The 19,763-nt window shown below is 37.6% G+C and overlaps 1 protein-coding gene across 1 annotated transcript; it reads left to right on the top strand.

The window, feature by feature from the left end:
* Nucleotides 1-12,736: 12,736 nt before the first annotated feature.
* LOC106413232 lies at nucleotides 12,737-13,969 on the top strand. The gene has a single exon (XM_013854046.1). It carries the CDS (start codon nucleotides 12,737-12,739, stop codon nucleotides 13,967-13,969), a length of 1,233 nt encoding a protein of 410 aa, XP_013709500.1.
* The last annotated feature ends 5,794 nt before the right edge of the window (nucleotides 13,970-19,763 follow it).

The following is a 19,763-nucleotide window of genomic DNA, read 5'->3' as shown; positions in this document are numbered from 1 at the left end:
GTATGTCAATCATAGCAGAAAAGCAAAAAACGTTATCTTTCACTGCTATCAAAGCCCATTTTTCTTGTAGTGATTTGAGATTAGGATGTTAATAATCAAAAGAAAAGTGCTGATCTTTTATACAATAAAACACAAGTTAATCAACAATTCTCTGAGTGACATGTGTCATTTACAATTTTTTTCTTAAATTAACATTTTTTTGTTTTAAACGATTAATTAAAAAAAAAATGATTTTCAGCAATTGTTTAATCATAAACACAAAAAAAAACTCTGTAACCGTAAAACCTTTTCCATTTTTAATTTTTTGAAACTGTAAAATTTGAAAATCCCTGGATTTTCTCAAATCACCACGTTCAAAAGTGAACATATCTTCTACAACTCCTAAATCATGGCACGTTTCAAACTGTTTCTTACTTATATATATAACTTTCAATCAAAATTTTGTTTTTTTTTATTTGCTCTCCTTTTCCACAGTTTCATCTTCTTCGTCCATTTGTTTTTTTTTCTTTTGGGTTCTGAACCTCGCAACAGAAAATTTATGTTTTGATCTAGAATTCTATTCTTCCCAACGTAATACTCTCTTTTTTATTTTTGCATGATTCACATTAAAACATACCAGTCGAGTTTTATCCTGGTTCAGAGCTTTAGTTCTTCCAAAAAAAAAGGGAAATCAAAAACATTGTCAAGGTATAGTAAGTATATATGACTGTATTAATTATATAACTTATATTTGAGATAGATTACTCTTTTCTCTTTCTTTGACAAAAAAGATTCAACTATTTACAAACAGGTGTTTCTTTCGTTAATGGTTTGGATGTGTATATACATTATGAAAATTTGAGGTTCTTGACAATAAATATTCAATATTTTAGTGTGTTGTAGTTGTGGTTGGGTATTTAAATTTAATTGCTTTAGAATCTTAGATAGATATAGACTAGTGAAAGTGAAAATGTGTTATCAAAGTTTCTAAATAGACTCTTAAAGTATCAGTTCAGAGAACCTCAGTCATCTTTCTTTTCTACTTTTCTATATTTTTATTTGATTAGATACTTCTCTAGAATTGTCAATGGATAAGGTCTTAGAATACTGATATCTAAAAAGTTTCTAAAATGTTATCGGATGTAAACATATTTCTCTCTCTCTCACTTTTTTTTATTAAATGTGAAATTTATTGATCAGCTGTACAAGAGATTATAAAAGCCTAAGAAAATTTACAAGGCATAAAGAATGATTTTTTCCTAAGTATAGTCCGTGACTTCGAACCAACGCTGCATCAACCCAGCTAACTTGTGATCAGACCTGTACCGGAGTTATGTTATTCGGTTTCGTACTGCCTTGTCAATGATCCTAACAGCTTGAGCTACTGTGCGATACCCAGTTTGATGTCTCCTCTGATTTCGCTCCTTCCATATATGGTAAATGCAGGTTTGGAATGCCATCTTAAGCAGTATACAGTCCAAAATCTGGAGGTTATTCCTGCACACAAACCTCAGTGAGGTCATCCAGTCCGGGTCTGTTCTGTTTCCAGTCAGCTTTATTGCTACCGTGTCCCATACCGTGAAGGAGTATGGACACGCGAAGAAGATATGATCTCGGGTTTCATCCCTCTCTCCACATAAAACACAGCTATGCTGGATGCCCCAAGTTCTCATCATGTCACCTGTTGACAGTCTGCTTCTCACAACCAACCAGACTATAAAAGATAATCTCGGCACTTCCTGCGTAAACCAAACACTTGTACTCCAAAATACGGTGGCTCTCTTTTCTCTGATTTGATCCCAAGTTCTTGATGAAGAGAAACACGGCTTGTAAGTGTCCTCAGAGTGCTTCCATAGCACAATATCTTCCCTTAGACTATCATCAGGAACCGGCTCATTCTGAATACGAGCATGTAATTCATGAGTGTCGGCTTCTATGGCCCCTAATCTGCCAGCCAGTTTGTGTAGCTGCATCACACACCCGAGCATTGCGAGCCACACCAAGATAACAAGTACCCACACTTCCTGTGATGCCAATAAGCTTTCCCATATGCACCCAATCATCAAACCAGAAGAACGCAGTCCTGCCATTGTTAACCTCATACCGCAGGAACTGGTAAGCTAGCGGTCTCAGCTTTAAAAGTTTCCTCCAAATCCAGGATCCATTCCCATCCTCCTTTACATCCCAAAAAGAATTCTGTCTCAGCAGATACTGTTGAATCAATGATACCCACAGAGAATTAGAATGAGAGAAGATGCGCCATATTAATCCCAATGCAAACACTTTAGAAGAGTCCTGCAGCTTCCTTATTCCCAGCTCTCCTTCATCTTTGGGACAACATATATCTTCCCAAGCCACCTTAGCCTTGTGGGTCTGATTAGGCGATCCCGACCATAAAAACGCACTGCACATGCTTTCAATCTGATCTAGACAGGCATCAGGCAGAATGAAAGCTTGGCTCCAGAAGTTGACAATACTTGAGTTAACATATTTAATCAACTGAAGTCTACCAGCATAATATAAGCATTTGTTCCTCCATGATAGCATTCTTCCTCTCACCTTATCAATTAAAGGTTCGTAGTCCTGTCTCGATAAAGCTTTTGTAGTAAGCGGCATACCGAGATAGCGAACATGTAAACTCCCCACCTTGATCCCTATGTCTTCGGCTGCCATAAGCAGTGGAGCTACGTCCTGTCCCGAAGCAAAGGTTGAGGATTTTGCTGCGTTTATGTGGAGCCCAGAGATGGCAGCAAACTGATCCATAACATCCAGTACTCCTCGCAAAGATCTGTTTGAGCCATCTGTAAACACGAGAATGTCGTCTGCAAAACTGAGGTGAGTGAGCTTCAGTTCCCGGCATTGATGGTGGTATCCAAGCTGCTGAGCTTCCACTGCCTTGTTCATCATCTTGGAGAGGACATTATTCAAGATAACATATAGATAAGGCAAAAGAGAGCAGCCTTGGCGAATGCCCCTAGCGCTTGTGAAAAATCCTTCCAAGCTGCCATTTACTAGAACAGAAAAGGCGATTATAGATATACAGACTCGGATCCAGAGGATGAACTGCGCATGAAGACCCATTGCTTTCAAGACATAGGTGATGAATGACCATTCTGTGTCAAACGCCTTAGAGATGTCAAATTTAATCGCGTCTCTGTTCGAATTCGTGGTCTTGTGGTATCCGTTGACAAGCTCAGATGCAAGAAGGACGTTCTCCACTAACAACCTCTCTTTAATGAACGCACTCTGGTTTGACTCAATTGCCTCTGGTAGAACTGTCTTGAGGCGACAAGCCAGAACCTTGGAGATAACTTTATACAATAAGTTGCAGCAGGCTATTGGTCGATAATCCTTCATAGTTTGTGCCTCTTCTATTTTAGGGATTAGAGAGAGGATCGCAGCGTTGATTCCTGTGGGCATGAATCCAAACAGGAAGAAGGACTGGACAGCTATGATGAATTCTTCCCCAAGAATCGGCCAAGCCGCTACAAAAAAACTCTTTAGTGAAGCCATCGGGGCCTGATGATTTATCATTAGGTAGAGCATGAAGTGCAGAAATAATTTCATCAGCTTCAATAGGAGCAACAAGACCTGCAGCAGTGGTTTCAGGGCAGCGGTAGGTTAACAGCTCCTGTAGTGTATGATAAGAATCATCCTGATCACCTCGATCCTAGATTTGGAGAAACTTTTGAAAGTATTGAACCGCCTCCTGCTTTATATCAAAGAGCTTTGTAAGGACTGTTCCATCTTCGCAGACCAAGCTCTTTATCGTATTTCTGGAAGTTCTAGTTTGCACTGCTCTGTGAAAGAAAACCGTATTGTGGTCTCTTCCTCCCAATCACCTAATACAAGACTTTTGACGAAAAAAATTCTCCTCAATGCTAGCCAATCTATTCCACCTTTCCGATGCCTCAGTTGCCGCAACAAATGTTACCGGAGTTGGATCTATAAGCACAAGGTTCTGGCAGCGACACATTTCCTCAAACGCAAGCTTTGTTCTGTTGGGCAGATCCCCATAATGTGTCTTGTTGAGCATTTTCTTTTCGTATTTCAACAGCTTTAGTTTGGCATGAAATTTGCTTAAAGCTGAGCGGGAATGGTATATAGCAGGTGTTGAGTCCCAACTTCTCTTAACCACCGGCAGAAAATCAGCATGCTCTGTGAGATAGTTGAAGAACCGAAAGGGTTTCCTTGTCTCGTTGTGAGTACCAGATAAGTGCACCACACATCTAGCATGATCTGATATCCCACCATCTTCGAAACGTGCATAAGATTGAGGAAAATCCCTCAGTCAAGCCGCGTACATCAATGCTCGGTACAACTTTTTCCTTAGTGGGTCCTCCAACCTCATATTCCACCAAGTAAAGAGTGCTCCTGTAGAAGTCATGTAGGTTAGGCTGCAATCACCGACAACATTTTGAAAATACCTCATACCCACCTGAGATGAGAGAGAGCCTCCTCGAGAATGCTCTTGTGATGACAGAGTTTCATTAAAGTCTCCAATAACTATCCAGGGAAGATCAAGATGGCTATACGCAACTTTAGTACCCCGCAGATCATCCCATAAGATTCTTCTTTCTACTTCACAATTCGATGCATACGCTGCCGAACAGATAAACTGCTCTCCTGTCTCTGGTGACTGAACATCACATGTGATGACCTGAGAGCTGATATGAAGCTTAGTGACAACCACCTTGTCTGACCAACAGAACCAGATACGACCCAACGAATTGTACTCATAGTTCGCCATGGATGACCATCCCGGTAAAGCTGCTGCCAAGCAATCGCCATATTTATCTTGTTGTACTCTCGTCTCCAGCAAACATCCAAACAAAAATTTCTCCTCCTGTACCCATCTTCGAACCTCTCTGTGTTTACGAGGCATATTGAAGGCCCGCATATTCCATACGAAAAATGAATTCATAACTTCCGGGAGGAAGTTTTTTTGGAGTTTGTGTTGGTCCTGGCCGCTTTAGAATCTTTGGGGCGAGCTTGAACTTGCTTGCTAAGCTTGAGACTGGTTCCTGCGCGAAAACGTAGGTTCCTTGCTACATCTTTCGGCTTATCACCTACCCTCTGCACTTCTGTGCTCACTTCGCCTTCCTCTAACTCATCTACCTCCTCTTCCTTTCCAACATCCTCATCCTCATCCAATTCTTCTGTTGCTAGGACACTAAATATGGAGAGAGAGAGAGAGAGAGAGATTATGCCTTCCTCCTCATCCTGAACCCTTTCAACAGTCTCAATGCCTCGCTGCCTACCCTTCCTGCTTAACGATGGAGATTTACCTCCCACCAGAGCCCATTCCTGATGTCGACTAGGAGCACCTGACATTCCAGGGATCTGTTTTGAAGTTCCTCCAATCTCAAAAACATTACTTAACATCCACAACAACATCATTACCCAAAGCTGGAGGAAGTCCTTCAAGCTCCAGAAGTAGATCACTCACTACCGTACGACTCACATCCAGTTCACAGCTCGATTTACCATCACCATTTATCACCACAATTGAAGTCTCCGAACTCATCTCCACTTCCTTATCCTTCTGTATGATTTGGACCTTCTTTGACGTACGTGAACTTCCTTTGTGGCCCCAAGAAGAACACACATTGCATTTCGGGGGCAGCCATAGATAGTTCACATCAATCAGCACACGCGCTCCTTCCTTATCCAGGAAAGTGATATTCTCAACCAAAGATTTGTGAAGATTAACCTCGACAAGCAAACGAGCCACATCCAGACGCGAACATTTCTCAGTACTTGGGTGAAGTTTGACAAACTTGCCTGCAGCTCTGCTTAGACACTTTAGCGCCTTGTGAGAGAACATCAAGCTGGGAACTCCTTTGAGGTCAATCCACATGGGCATAACAGACAAGTCAGGAGGATCGAGAGCCGTCTCTGGAGACCACTCATTCACAACCAAGGGGATGTATGCTATGTACCAGTATCGACGGTTTACCACACGGGCTCTCATCTGGGGGTCTTCAATCCGGAATAGAACACTATTCTTCTCAAGGAACAGTATTCTTCTCAAGTATTCTTCAATCCGGAATAGAACAATATTCTCTCTCTCACTTCAACTTTTAATTATTTTATATTTTTTTTTATTTTGCAGATACCGTCTTCCCTCCTATGGATGAAGGTGCTCTTAGATAGTTACAATAATGGTGGGCTTGAGACAATCCACACTAAAATGCGCTAACTCACGAGAAACAAACAGTTTCCATGTATACAATTATTAATTTTAATATATGTTAATTTCTTACAAAATTGATAAATCCTCTAAATTATTTGTGAAGTGATGTTTTAATTTTTTTCTTACGTGGCATCTTCACCTTTAGTTTTACCAAAAAAATATAAATATTTTCTAAAAAATGACTAACATCAAGTTAATTATGATATTGACAATTTGATTTATTTTAACATATTTTTGATAATAGTTTTGAGTTATGGTAATCACTCATATATCCACATCAGATTAAACAAATATAACATCATTAAAGATAAATTAATAATATAACTATAAATATAATAATAATTTCATGTAAATTAAGAATAAAAATTATATAAATTTGTGTAAATAAATTAAACAAATTAATATAAATGTGGCTTAACCAGTAAAAAATGAAGATGCAATTAATCAAGTCACAATTAATTGTAAAAGTGTGTTAAGAATATAAATTAAAATAACATCCAAGTCAAAATTTTGCGGATATTTAAAAGCTTAAAACTATAACTAAATATGTTAGTCAGGGTAAGAATGATTAATTAAGTATTCATATTTTTAACATATTCACGCCTAACAGCAAAGAAGTACATAAGTTGAACGACTGAGAGTTGGATCACTAGGTTAATTAATAAATTAATTTTTATAAGTTTTTTTTTTTTTTTTTTTGATAATCCAGGGTTCCCCGCTTCGCGGGTCAGTCCCTGGGCCCGGTCAGGCAGCGGGCCAGCTTCACCTGGAAGGTTTTTCCCTGAGCCCGAAGGCCCAGTACCCACTTTAGTGACAGGGATGAGCAGTTCGCCTCCGGCTGGCGTCGAACCCGGAGACATTATATTAAAGCAAACTAAAAATCATTTTTTTAGAATATATACATTTAGTGTATATTTCTAAAATAAATATAGTTACCAAAATCTATTTTTTAGAAAAGGAAAAAAATATATTTTAAAAACAATTTAAGTAGAACTAAATAAATTCAAAAGTAAAATAGTTAAATCAAATTATAAAAATTTTAAAAAAAATATTTATAATTTTTTTTTTTGTAAACTGATAGAGTCAAAAAAGTTATTAATGTATCAACTAAATATTCATTTTGAAATTAAAATGCTAGGTTAAATCTATAATATTTATGTATGGCGTGTGATACCTCGTTGTAAACTATAATATTTATGCATGGCGTGTAATACCTCGTTGTAAACATATAGCGTGTTTACCGCACATAGTTTGTTTACTATATTTAAATCGTACCAGGAACTAAGTTCCTATTAACGAAATTGATCTATGTTCTAGACCTCATTAGAAAAAAATAGTTGTTGGTATTATCCTCCTTAGAGATTAGTTGAATTTCGATCTAAATACCCTTAGATTATAAAAACATATAGTTTGTAGTGTTGTTTCTCTAAACCATGTAAACAATGGTTTCAACACCCATTTCGTTTTCAACACCTTTTTTTCTCTTTTTAATATTCCACGTCATCTTATTTCTCTGTTCAACCTAATTTATTTCACTTCATTTTTAACCTATACAATAGTTTGTTTAAAAAAATCAACACTCTATCCCACTATTTTTAATTCATACTTATATATTTTATATTATATAAATACATATTAATAATATTTTTAATTGTAATTAACTTAAAAACAAAAAAAACATAACTAAGTTTGGTTTTGAAATTAATAATTTTTGGAATTTTGGTATTTAAGCGGAAAATTATAAGAATTTTGGATGTTAAAAGGATTCTTATTGGAATCCATTTAACAGTTTTATTTTGTTAGCAAAAGAAAAATGCTTAAATCACTAAAATAGTTGATTATAATGAAAATGACGGTTTATGTATCCAAATGAAATGAGAGTAGTATATATTTACAAATCATAAAAATCATGAACTTTTCTAATTTAATTAAAAGTTTTATTATATAATAAATGAGCTCAAATTATTAGATGAGATAAAAATTAAAAAATTTGCACAACCGATCAATTTACGCCACGTGGCTAAGCTAGACAACTAAAAAAAGATTCAACGTTGAAACTTTACAACATCTTTGCAGCTACCTAGATATATAATAAAATTTCAACAACCTCATTTTTGATTATTTAAGAGTTGAATTTGGTTTCGACGCCACCATGTTGGGTGAACAATATCCACAACGATAAAATTATTCAACACCCTTGTTTGCTCTTTTTAACATTTTACATCATCTTCTTCCTCTTCCACCTAATTATTTAACACCAAATTCATTTTTATCCTTTACAATAATTTTTTTAATAAAATTCAACATCCTATTCCACCATTTTTTATTTTTTATTTTATGTTTGTATACTTGTATATCTGCATACTAAATTTTATAAAAATATCTACATATTAACAGAAATAATAAATTAAAATCAAATTAAAGGAAAATTTTTTTAAGAATAAATTTTTTTATCTTGTTTTATATTTTTCATGTAATCAAATTAAACTAGTTTACTAAAAACTTGTATAACTATGTATTAATTTTTTTTAAATCCAAATCAAATAAAACAACTTTCTATTTGTAGAATATGAAACACAATTTTTTTTTATATAAAATAAAATAAATTAATCTATTTATATAAAAAACTAATCACAAACAATTAGGATAAAAAGTATCAAATATATCATTCTCTCTCTTCTTTCTTATTGAAAAAATGATACATGGCACCTAAGCATTTTGATTTTTTTCAACATGTTCTTTTGAAAGTTCAACTGTTGATTTAAAAATTCAACAGTCCCATTGTACATAGTCTAAGTCTTCTTCGTTATTAATTTTTATTCAATAGGACTTTTGTTTCTGAAAAACATATTTTTAGCCAACAACTTTTTAAAATTTTTGCCTGTTTCTGCAGGTTTAAATGTTTACCTTGTATTCCCTCACATTTATCATTTACTTTTCAATATATTATCTTCAAGCGAAAACAAAACTTTATACAAATAATAATGTTTGATACATAGTATAACCAATATTCTCTAAGCCTCTTTTCTCAGATATGACCAAACAAATAATATATTTAGTTGATTTTTTATAGCAAATATAAATGAAATTGGAGATGACAAAAAAAAAATATAAATGAAATTGGAAGCTTTCATAACGATTCTCGTAGAATCAAGTAAAATTTTCATTCTGTACATCACAGATAATTAATAATATTTTATAAGCATTCCATTGAATTCAAATAACAAGCCTCTAGTTGAGGACCTTAGCTATCTTCAAAAAGTATTTGTCTATTCTCTGAGTAAATTTTTTTATAGAATAATTTTAGTAAATAATTATCATAACCAACCATATCTATTAATATTTCACGTGTTTTAGAAAACATCAAAACTGGTATGATATATGTCATCTAACTATCATCATCCACTGAGTCCAATTTTCTCTCAAATGAAGCAAAAAGCCAATTCAAGCAAGTGGAGAGATTGTTCATGATTTAGATGCATCAACTCTAAACCCATCCACCCATGATAAGATTTATTCACTTTCCAAAGTTTGTTTTATATTTCATTTATGTTCAAGTTTCGCTTTCTCAAAGGTCAAAGCATAACTTTAATTAATAATGTAAAGACAACAAGCCATTTCTCTCATTATTTAAGCAATAAACATATAAATACACTGCTGTTTTCATGTCTTTCGATTGTAAAATTGGCTACATGTTTACGATGCTAACAACGACTTGGGAGTTATACAAATAATAATGTAAACTAAAAATTTAAAACTTATGATTCAGTGTATTGCATAGCACTCAACTTCGTATGGCTCTTTTAGATCATCACTATCCTCTTCTACTCAATAAAAATCTAAGGGATTATAAATTTAGAAAATTGAAACTTTTTTAGGAAATTGAAATCATATTATGTTAATATTGTAACATGACTATTCAAAAGATTGTGTGACAGATGTTAAAATGCTAGATTTTACACATGAGTTTCAAAAAAAATATATACTGTTTATTTAATAAGTAAAGAAACAATAAATACATTTGGTAATCTAAAAACTACTCTCTCTGGTATATATTAAGTATCGTTTTAAAATTTCGAACTTATTTATTTATAAATGTCGTTTTATATTTTTAATCCATATATTTAATAATTTTCTAGTTTTACCTTTACTTTTAGCTCACTAATTAACAAAATAAAACAAATAATACTTGGGGAAATTGTCAAAAAGACTCAAAACTTGATTTTAAATACAAAAGTGTACCCCAAATTCAATCAAATGCAAAAGCAATCTAAAATAGTAATGAAATTACAACAATCTTCTTATGACCAAACAAAAAATTTGTATTGAGTTTTACCATTATAACCCACCGCGTGAGAAGACTTATAAAGAAGACTTCTTTGTAATTCTTCTCGTTCAGTAGATCTTTAAAATAATTTACAAAATTTTATAAAAAAATATTTTGACGGGGAAAAAGCTGAAATCATGTAATAATAAACATTTCTAAATGATGTGAATTTAATTTTACTAAAATTGAATTCTTTTCAACATAGATGAATGAATGTGGATTGAGTCATGATAGTCCTTTATTTAGGGTTTGGTAACATATGGTATAATATTGTTGGTATTTTTAGGGTTGAATTTTGAAATCTTATCTTTTTTTTTTAGTTTGACCAATATGTGTTTAGGGACTATCTAATAACTTGATTTAAACATTTTTTAAGTATCTTTAAAGTTTAAGAAAGTGTGTTTTGCTTAGTTATTTATTATAGGGTATGGAAGACTAACATAAGACTTCCCAAGAAGTCTTCTGACACATCTCGCCTAAAGTTTAGTAGAATTTAGGGTTTCCGCCTTCCAGAAGTCTTCTCATGTATTAGATCTTAAAAGTAATTAATAATTTTTATAAAAAATATTTTGAAAGGGAAAAAATCGAAATCATGCATTAATAAACATTTCTAAATGATGGAAATTCAATTTTACTAAAATTGAATTATTTTTTAACATAAATGAGTGAATTTAGATTGGGTAATGATAGTCTTTGGTTAAGGTCTGGTAATATATATTATAGTATTGTTCGTATTTTTAGGGTTAAACTTTGAAATCTTATATTTTTCTTTTTTTTTTTTAAATTGACTTATATGTGTTTAGTGACTATCTAATAATTTGGTTTAAGCACTTTCTAAGTATCTTTTAAGGTTAAGGATGTGTTTTTTGCTTAGTTATTTGATTATAGGGTGATAAAGACTTACAAAAGACTCCCAAGGAGTCTTCTGACATATCCCGCCTAAATTTTAGTAGAATTTAGGGTTTTCGCCTAAATTTAAGAAGAATTTAGGTTTTCCGCCTAAATATACTACTCTTCCGTCGGAAGACTTCTATAGAAATCTTCTCTCATAACCAAAAGTTTAACCAAAAATCCGTAATAAAATTTGTGAAGAGTTCTAAAGAATTTTTCTCATTAATTTTAAATTTCTTACTATTATTTTTCAATTGCAAAAGTAATCCACATAGACTTCTTGCAACAGTGAAAAGACTTCGAGAAAACTTTCAGAAGACTTCTATAGAAATTTTCCCCGGAAGTCTTCTATAAAAAGTCAAATTTCTGATAAACTTTGGTCAATTGAAAAACTAACCTGTTTATCCGAGAAGTCTTCTCTGAGATTTTTCAATGTTTTTTTTCTTAATAAAGAAAAGTGTGAAGTTTTCTAGGGAAGTCTTCTTGATGGAGAACACATCTTGCGAAGTCTTTTGAAAGTCTTCCTGAAGTCTTCTGAAAGTCTTCGCAAACAGATCTGAAAAAAAAAAAGATTTCATACCTGTTGGACCGAATTTTTGTCAATACGTTAATGGGCCACGATCAAGTAAATAGGCCGCGAAGAGTTAAAGCCTATAGCGAACACTCGAGCTCCAGACGGAGACTTCGAAGATCCAGAGATCGCGGAACAGTTACGGAGATCGTGGACCGGTTGCGAGTATCACGGAAGCAGCCCGTTATAAGAAGAGATCGACGCATAAGGAAAGGACACGTTGAAAACCCTAGAGAGAGCTACACCCATACTTCAACCTTGTTTACATCCATCTTTAGATCTTTTCTCTTAACGATCTCGTTGTAACGTTCGATCTTGTTTTACTCATTGTATTCGATCTTATTCATCAATAAAAGTCAATTTTTGCCTACCGGAAACTGATTACATCATTGTGTTCTAAAGATATTGTTGCCTACATCATTTATCTTCCCTTGATTAAACTCCCGATCACTATCAAATTCTTAGTGTAGATTTTAGGATCTACATTTTGGCGCCGACTGTGGGGAAGATAAACGAAAAACATCTTTGCTAAGAAACCGATATAAGTTTCCAAAGCGCAACTATGGATCCTAATCACGCACGATCCGACTGCATCGAATCGATCAATCTCGAACTCTTTAGATCGGGAAAACCGAAGTCGTCGAAAATCGACCACGACGCGAAGGGTCAAAGTATCCCTCTCCAAAGATGAGATTGTCTCTCCAGTGATAAACAATCCGACACCTCGCGACAAGCGACTAACGAGTCGGACGCCGCGTCTTCCAAAGGGATAATGCGCGAATTCGAGACTATAAATTTCCACGAACACGAAGTCGTTAAGCTCGACATGCCCCACGACGATGCCTTAGTCATCACGTTGGAGCTTGCGGGCACCATTTTCTCGAAGATCCTCGTCGACTCCGGGAGCGCCGTCAATGTCATTTCACAAACGACACTGCGATCGATTAGCCAACCGACCCTAGTAATCGATCACGAAATGACTCTCCTCAATAGTTTCGAAGGAAAGTCGGTTCAATCGCTCAGGATCGTGCCACTAACCACCAGAACTCATAACGTCGAGCTCCATACCCGGTTCACCGTAGATGATCATTTCATGCCCTTTGACGCCATCATAGGACGTCCCTGGCTACACCAGATGAGGGCGGTCCCTTCGGTTTACCACCAATGCCTGAAGTTTTTATCACCGACCGGCGAAAAAACGATACATGGGAGCCAGAAACAATCCCGAGCCTGCTATATGACCGGATTCCGGAAGATGCCCCCGCGACAAGAGAACGTATCACTCGTCCGCGATCTCACGGTAAAAGACCCCGCCAAAGACCTATCGAGCATCGTCGCTCTAGACGAAAGCTCTCAAGAAAAAGGCATCAACATCGGAAACGATCTCCCTCCTGAAGTCAGGAACGACCTCTTGTCTCTCCTCAAGCAAAATATCAAAACATTCGCATGGTCCATAGCAGACATGCCCGAAATCGACATCAGTATCACCTCCCACGACCTAAACGTCGACACAACGTTTAAGCCTGTCAAACAGAAACGAAGAAAGCTAGGACCCGAACGAGCCAAGACAGTAAACGACGAAGTGGACAAGCTCCTAAAAATCGGTTCCATTCGCGAAGTCCAATACCCTGACTGGCTCGCAAACCCAGCCGTAGTAAAAAAGAAAAATGGAAAATGGAGAGTGTGCATTGATTTCATCGATCCCAACAAAGCATGCCCAAAAGATAGCTTCCCAATACCACACATCAACCGGGTGGTAGAAGCCACAGCTGGACACGAACTACTTTCCTTCATGGATGCATTTTCCCGTTATAATCAGATCCTCATGAAACCCGACGACCAGAAAAAAACAAGCTTTATCACTGAGCGGGGCACCTACTGCTACAAAGTGATGCAATTCGGATTAAAGAACGCCAGAGCTACTTACCAAAGACTGGTAAATAAGATGTTCTCCACGCAACTTGGAAGAACGATGGAAGTTTACATAGATAAATTCTTTCAGTAGCTTGTAGAAAGGAAGGCATCTGTCAGTTGACCTGGAGATGAAACAGTTTAATGCAGCTATTTTGCCAGTGAGGCGTTGTACCTCTCGGATCGACCCCGGAGGCAGGGTATCGATGAGCGCCGCGATCTGTTTCGGGTTGGCTTCGATTCCCCTTTCGGTCACGAGGTTTCCGAGGAACTCTACGGAGGCTACTCCGAAAGTGCATTTTGTAGGGTTCAGTTTCATCCCGAACTTGTTGAGAATGTTAAAACACTCCTGGAGAATATGAAGAAAAAAACGAAAGACTGGAAGCATATCTTGCAATTCTACGTGAGGTCGCTCAGCAGTTCGACAAATTCGAGCTCACAAAAATCCCAAGAGGAGATAACACGTCGGCCGACGCTCTGGATGCGCTAGCTTCGACTTCCAATCCGACAATAAGGAGAGTAATACCGGTAGAACGAATAGAGAAGCCCAGCATAGATCTTCCATGCAAAGCAACCGACCCTCAAGGAGATAATCCTCCCCTTGGCGCAATCATGACACGAAGCAAAGCCCAGAGAGAAAACCAGAATCTCGACGATGAAACCAACAGTGAGCTCGACGAGCGACCATCCCCTAGCGAGCCACCCATCAGGACTAGGAGGACTGCGACCTCAGCAACTATCCCCGAAGAGGCCGATCATGAAACTAATAGCGAAGCGCACGAAGCCTTCCGAAAAGAACTCGAGGCCAGACCAGACTGGAGACTCCCAATATTTAACTATATAAAAAATGGCGAGCTCCCCGGAGAGAGATGGGAAGCCCGAAAAATAAAAGCTCGAAGCTCGCGCTAATGTATTATGGAAGAAAAACTATACAAACGTAGCCTGAACGAGCCCTATTTGCTAGGCGTATCGCCCAAAGACGCGTTCACAATCTTGAAATAGACCCATGGAGGGTCGTGTGAGAGCCACTCCGACGGACGATCGTTACCAATTAGGATAAAAAAACTAGGCTATTTCTGGCCAACAATCGTCGATGACAACGAGCAGTTTGCACTAAAATGCCAAAGATACGCACCGATGATACATCTACCGACACAAAAATTATCTACGATATCGTCGCCATACCCTTTCATTAAATGGTCCATGGATATAGTAGGTCCGCTGATATCATCAGGACCGGCCCAGTTGCGATTCCTTTTGGTATTAACAGACTATTTTACCAAGTGGATCGAAGCCGAGGCATACCACAAAATCACCTCAGCGACGGTAACGAGTTTCATTTGGAAAAACATTATATGTCGACATGGTTTACCGTACGAGATAGTAACCGACAACGGACCGCAATTCATCTCGAAAATATTCAATGAATTCTGCGAAAAGTGGAAAATTAAGATTATAGCCGCAAGCCCCCGATATCCAAAATGCAACGGGCACGCCGAAGCCGCAAATAAAACCATAATGAACAACCTCAAGAAAAGACTCGACCTCAAGAAAGAGAGGTGGGGCGAAGAACTGTACGGAGTCCTCTGGGCCTACCGGACAACTCCTCACACAACAACCCAAGAAACCCCATTCTCACTATCTTACGGAATCGAGGCCGTAATACCAGCCGAAATAGAGGTCCCAAGCCAATGACGCATAATATGTCCAGAGGACATCGAGCTCAACGAAGAACTACTGATCGATCAACTAAACATGATCGAAGAACAACGAGAAAAAGCGGCAGTACGTGTACAAAGCTACCAACAAGCCGCAGCACGTTACTACGACTCCAACGTAAGAAACCACGCCTTTTCCGTTGGCGATCTAGTCCTTCGAAAAGTATTCAACGGAATAAAGGAACCAGGAGCAGGAAAATTGGGAACAAGATGGGAAGGCCCATACAAAGTAACCAAAGAAATCCGAACCGAAGTCTACGAGCTTGAAAAATGCAAAACCGGTCTCCCCGAGATGAGACCTTGGAACGCTTAGAACTTAAAGAAATACTACAAATAGTACAAACCCAAACTTCGACCAAGTCGATCGAGCTTCGAGCTGGGAGGCTACCGGCACCAACAGCTCAGTAAAACAAAACAGAACTACGAATATGCTTGATCCCTCGAAGAGGGTACGTAGGCGGCTCGATGCCGATCACAGCCCAAACAACCAAACAAACTTTTATCACTTTCCTTTTATCACTTAGAAGACTTGAACTACTAGCATAACCCACCCAATTGATTATGCCATCAGGCCTTATAAAGGCCCACAAAACAGATTCCTGATCAGTCTCTATTCCACACCTTCTAAATGTTAAAACAAACAAGCTCAATGAAGCTAAAGTTGAACAAAGCATTCGATTAGAAAGGTATTAACCCGATAATCTATTTTGAAGACATATATATGTTTTTTCAACAAACCAAAAGAAAAAATAAAAACACAACAAAAACTATAAAGTCCAAAGCAAGCAGGTCAACTTTCGCATCATTCTTGATCGACCGAGTCACCAGAAACCTCAGGAAGCTCGAGGCGACTAGGGGAAGGATCCGACACCGAACCAAGACAATAATCAAGATCAAGTGAGATCTCCCGGTCTCTAAGACGCTCCAACTCCTCTTCGAGCTCGAAACCACCTTCGATGTACTCAGTCAAAGCCTCAATACGAGCTCGCACCTCCTGCAAATGAATCTCCGCAGCCGTCTCCTTCTTCTTTTTCCGAACCTTATCCTTCACCACGGCCAGAACCGCATTATATTCCCGGGCAAGAGAACGACGAGCAAGATTGCGTTCCTTGCGAGCTGCCGCATCGCGACCTTTGATCTCTTGCCTATGCTTTTATTTCATCGAGTCGAGTTCATTCTGGACAGCAACCTTCTCCATCTCAGTAGCAGCCAACTTCCCCTTCAATCCCTCAACCTCGACTTCACGTTGCTTCTCCATCACTCGAACAGCCTCCAACTCACCTCGGAGTTGTTGAATCGTGCGAAGATGACCTCCGATTTAGGGTTTTCGCCTAAATTTAAGAAGAATTTAGGTTTTTCGCCTAAATACACTTCTCTTCCATTGGAAGACTTCTATAGAAATCTTCTCTCATAACCAAAAGTTTAACCAAAAACCCGTAATAAAATTTGTGAAGAGTTCTAAAGAATTTTTCTTATTAGTTTTAAAATTTTTACTATTATTTTCAATTGCAAAAGTAATCCACATAGACTTCTTGCAACAGTGAGAAGACTTCGAGAAAATTTCAGAAGACTTCTATAGAAATTTTCTCCGGGAAGTCTTCTATAAAAAGTCAAATTTCTGATAAACTTTGGTCAATTGGAAAACTAACCTGTTTATCCGAGATGTCTTCTCTGAGATTTTTCGATGTTTTTTCTTAATAAAGAAAAGTTAGAAGTTTTCTAGGGAAGTCTTCTTGATGGAGAACACATCTTGCGAAGTCTTCTGAAAGTCTTTCCGAAGTCTTATGAAAGTCATCGCAAACAGATCTGAAAAAAAACGATTTCATACCTGTTGGACCCAATTTTGGTCAATACGTTAATGGGCCACGATCAAGTAAACGGGCCGCGAAGAGTTAAAGCCCATAGCGAACACTCGAGCTCCAGACGGAGATTTCGAAGATCCAGAGATCGCGGAACAGTTACGGAGATCGTGGAATGGTTGCGAGCATCACGGAAGCAGCCCGTTATAAGAAGAGATCGACGCATAAGGAAAGGACACATTGAAAACCCTAGAGAGAGCTACACCCATACTTCGACCTTGTTTACATCCATCTTTATATTTTTTCTCTTAAAGATCTCGTTGTAACGTTCAGTCTTGTTTTACTCATTGTATTAGATCTTATTCATCAATAAAAGTCCATTTTTGCCTACCGGAAACTGATTACATCGTTGTGTTCTAAAGATATTGTTGCCTACATCATTTATCTTTCCTTGATTAAACTCTCGATTACTATCAAATTCTTAGTGTAGATTTTAGGATCTACAATACCTTGAACCTATGAGATGAATTGCTTAGCTTCTCTAAGCACCCAGAACTTCACTACAAAAGCTACCAAGTCGTTAATGACCACGAATCATGAGTTTCAATGTCTCTACGAACCTTACGAAACTTGGAATCTTAGTTTTTTTGATGAATTTAAAGAGAGAGTGAAAGAGATGTGATTTGTGTGCATGTATGATGATGAAAAATTGAAACTTTGGTGCATTAAAAGCTTCAAATTGGTTGTTCATGGTGGTTAGTGTATTGATGGCAATGACAATATTGTAAATAATTTGTGAAGATGAGGATGGTAAGGTAAAAGACTCATTTTTCAAATAAGAAAGAAAAAAAGTAATGACATTTTCGTGAATAACTCGTACTTCTAGGGTGAATAGGGAAAAAAAAGTTAAAAAAAACATATGTTATTTTTGTGTTTGACTTGAAATTTTAGGTCATATTTGAAAAAGTCCATAATACGTTAAGTAAGAGTAAAAAAACTTTAATTAGTTTTTTAAAATATGTATACAAAATTAAAGGACCATATTCTTAAAACGGAGAGAGTACAATATTATATCAAAGAAGTGGAATATATAGTGTATTTTTATGGAAACAATTGTTGTCAATTTAACTAATAATCTCTTTTATGTTTTGTTAAAAATCGTATACATTCTTTTGATGAATATTTTTTTTGTCAACATTTGGATTTCATTAAGACCAAAGGGCTAAAGCAGTAGTACAATTTACAATTCATGTAATATATACTAAATGAATATAATGCAAGACAAAGAAACACTTCTATTAAAATTAAGAGCCTTCAGCCACGTGGCCCTGATTAAGCGTTCTCTGTACGCCACCGAAGTTGCTTCCACCGCTTGATCATCTCCGATGACAAACCTCCGACATAGCAATTCATCAAAACCACCGTGAACCTTGGATCTTTTAAGCGTTTTTACTTCCTGCTCACTAAGAAGACTTCCAGCATTAGCCACGGCATAGAAACGGTGAGCCATGATTCACAAGTCAGACTGAGCCAAGAATCTGTTTGATCGGGAACGGTACGGAACGAGAGAACGTTCAGTTTTTAGATGCGGGCTAAGCAAAGACGTCTTATTAACGGTCAGAAGAGCGTTTCGTTGGTTACAAGGAAAGGAAATGCGTGAAAAGAAAGGTACCGGAGCCTAGAAGGCTTTACCGGAGCCTAGAAGGCTTTACCGGAGAGATACAACAAGGCGAGATAACAAAGGTAAAACCCTAATCTAGCCGCCCAGTGAGTGTCAGTGATTTCGGATAACCCTTACATTGCCTTTCCTTCCCCTTTTATAGCTGACCTCACGCTCTTCCGTGACCTAGTTTGTGTCGTCTCTGTGGGCTTTAACTCGCTGGGCCGAGAATCCCACGTTGTCTCGTGGAGTCGTTTCCTCAGGGCGTTTAGTCGAGAAGCCCATCGAAAGCTCTCTCACATTACGCCGAGAGATCGACCCTTCAAGCCGCAGCGTCGAGCCGATGCTCCGCTTCATGTGGGCCGGGCCGTCTGTTCTTCGGGCCTTGAGGGATGGTCGAATTTACCATCTACAGTAAGTCCCTCCAGTTCATCGAGATGAAGATCCTGTCGGATTCGATGAATTTAGGAAGTTAAAGGTTTGGGAGGACTGACGGAACGTTTCGAATGAATGTCTCCTGACCGGATGTCGCGAGGCATCGTTAGGCGTTTCCCCTTCATCGGGTGGTTTAGTAAAATCTCTACCGAACCGGCTTTGGTTTGGTTAGGTTTTCCCTTAACCGTTGGTTCTGATAGGGGTTGAGACCGGTTAAAACGGGAAGTCGAAATGACGCTCCGATTTCTTCGGCGGCTAGGTAAATGTTCCTTGGCC

Source organism: Brassica napus, chromosome C5 (assembly GCF_020379485.1).
Source record: "Brassica napus cultivar Da-Ae chromosome C5, Da-Ae, whole genome shotgun sequence".
NCBI lineage: Eukaryota > Viridiplantae > Streptophyta > Magnoliopsida > Brassicales > Brassicaceae > Brassica > Brassica napus.
The sequence above is the reverse complement of the archived record's forward strand: the minus strand, read 5'-3'. Positions and strand labels throughout refer to the sequence as shown.

Coding starts and splice junctions, on each gene's coding strand:
- LOC106413232 (XM_013854046.1), top strand. CDS start 12,737: ATGCGCGAATTCGAGACTATAAATTTCCACGAACACGAAGTCGTTAAG.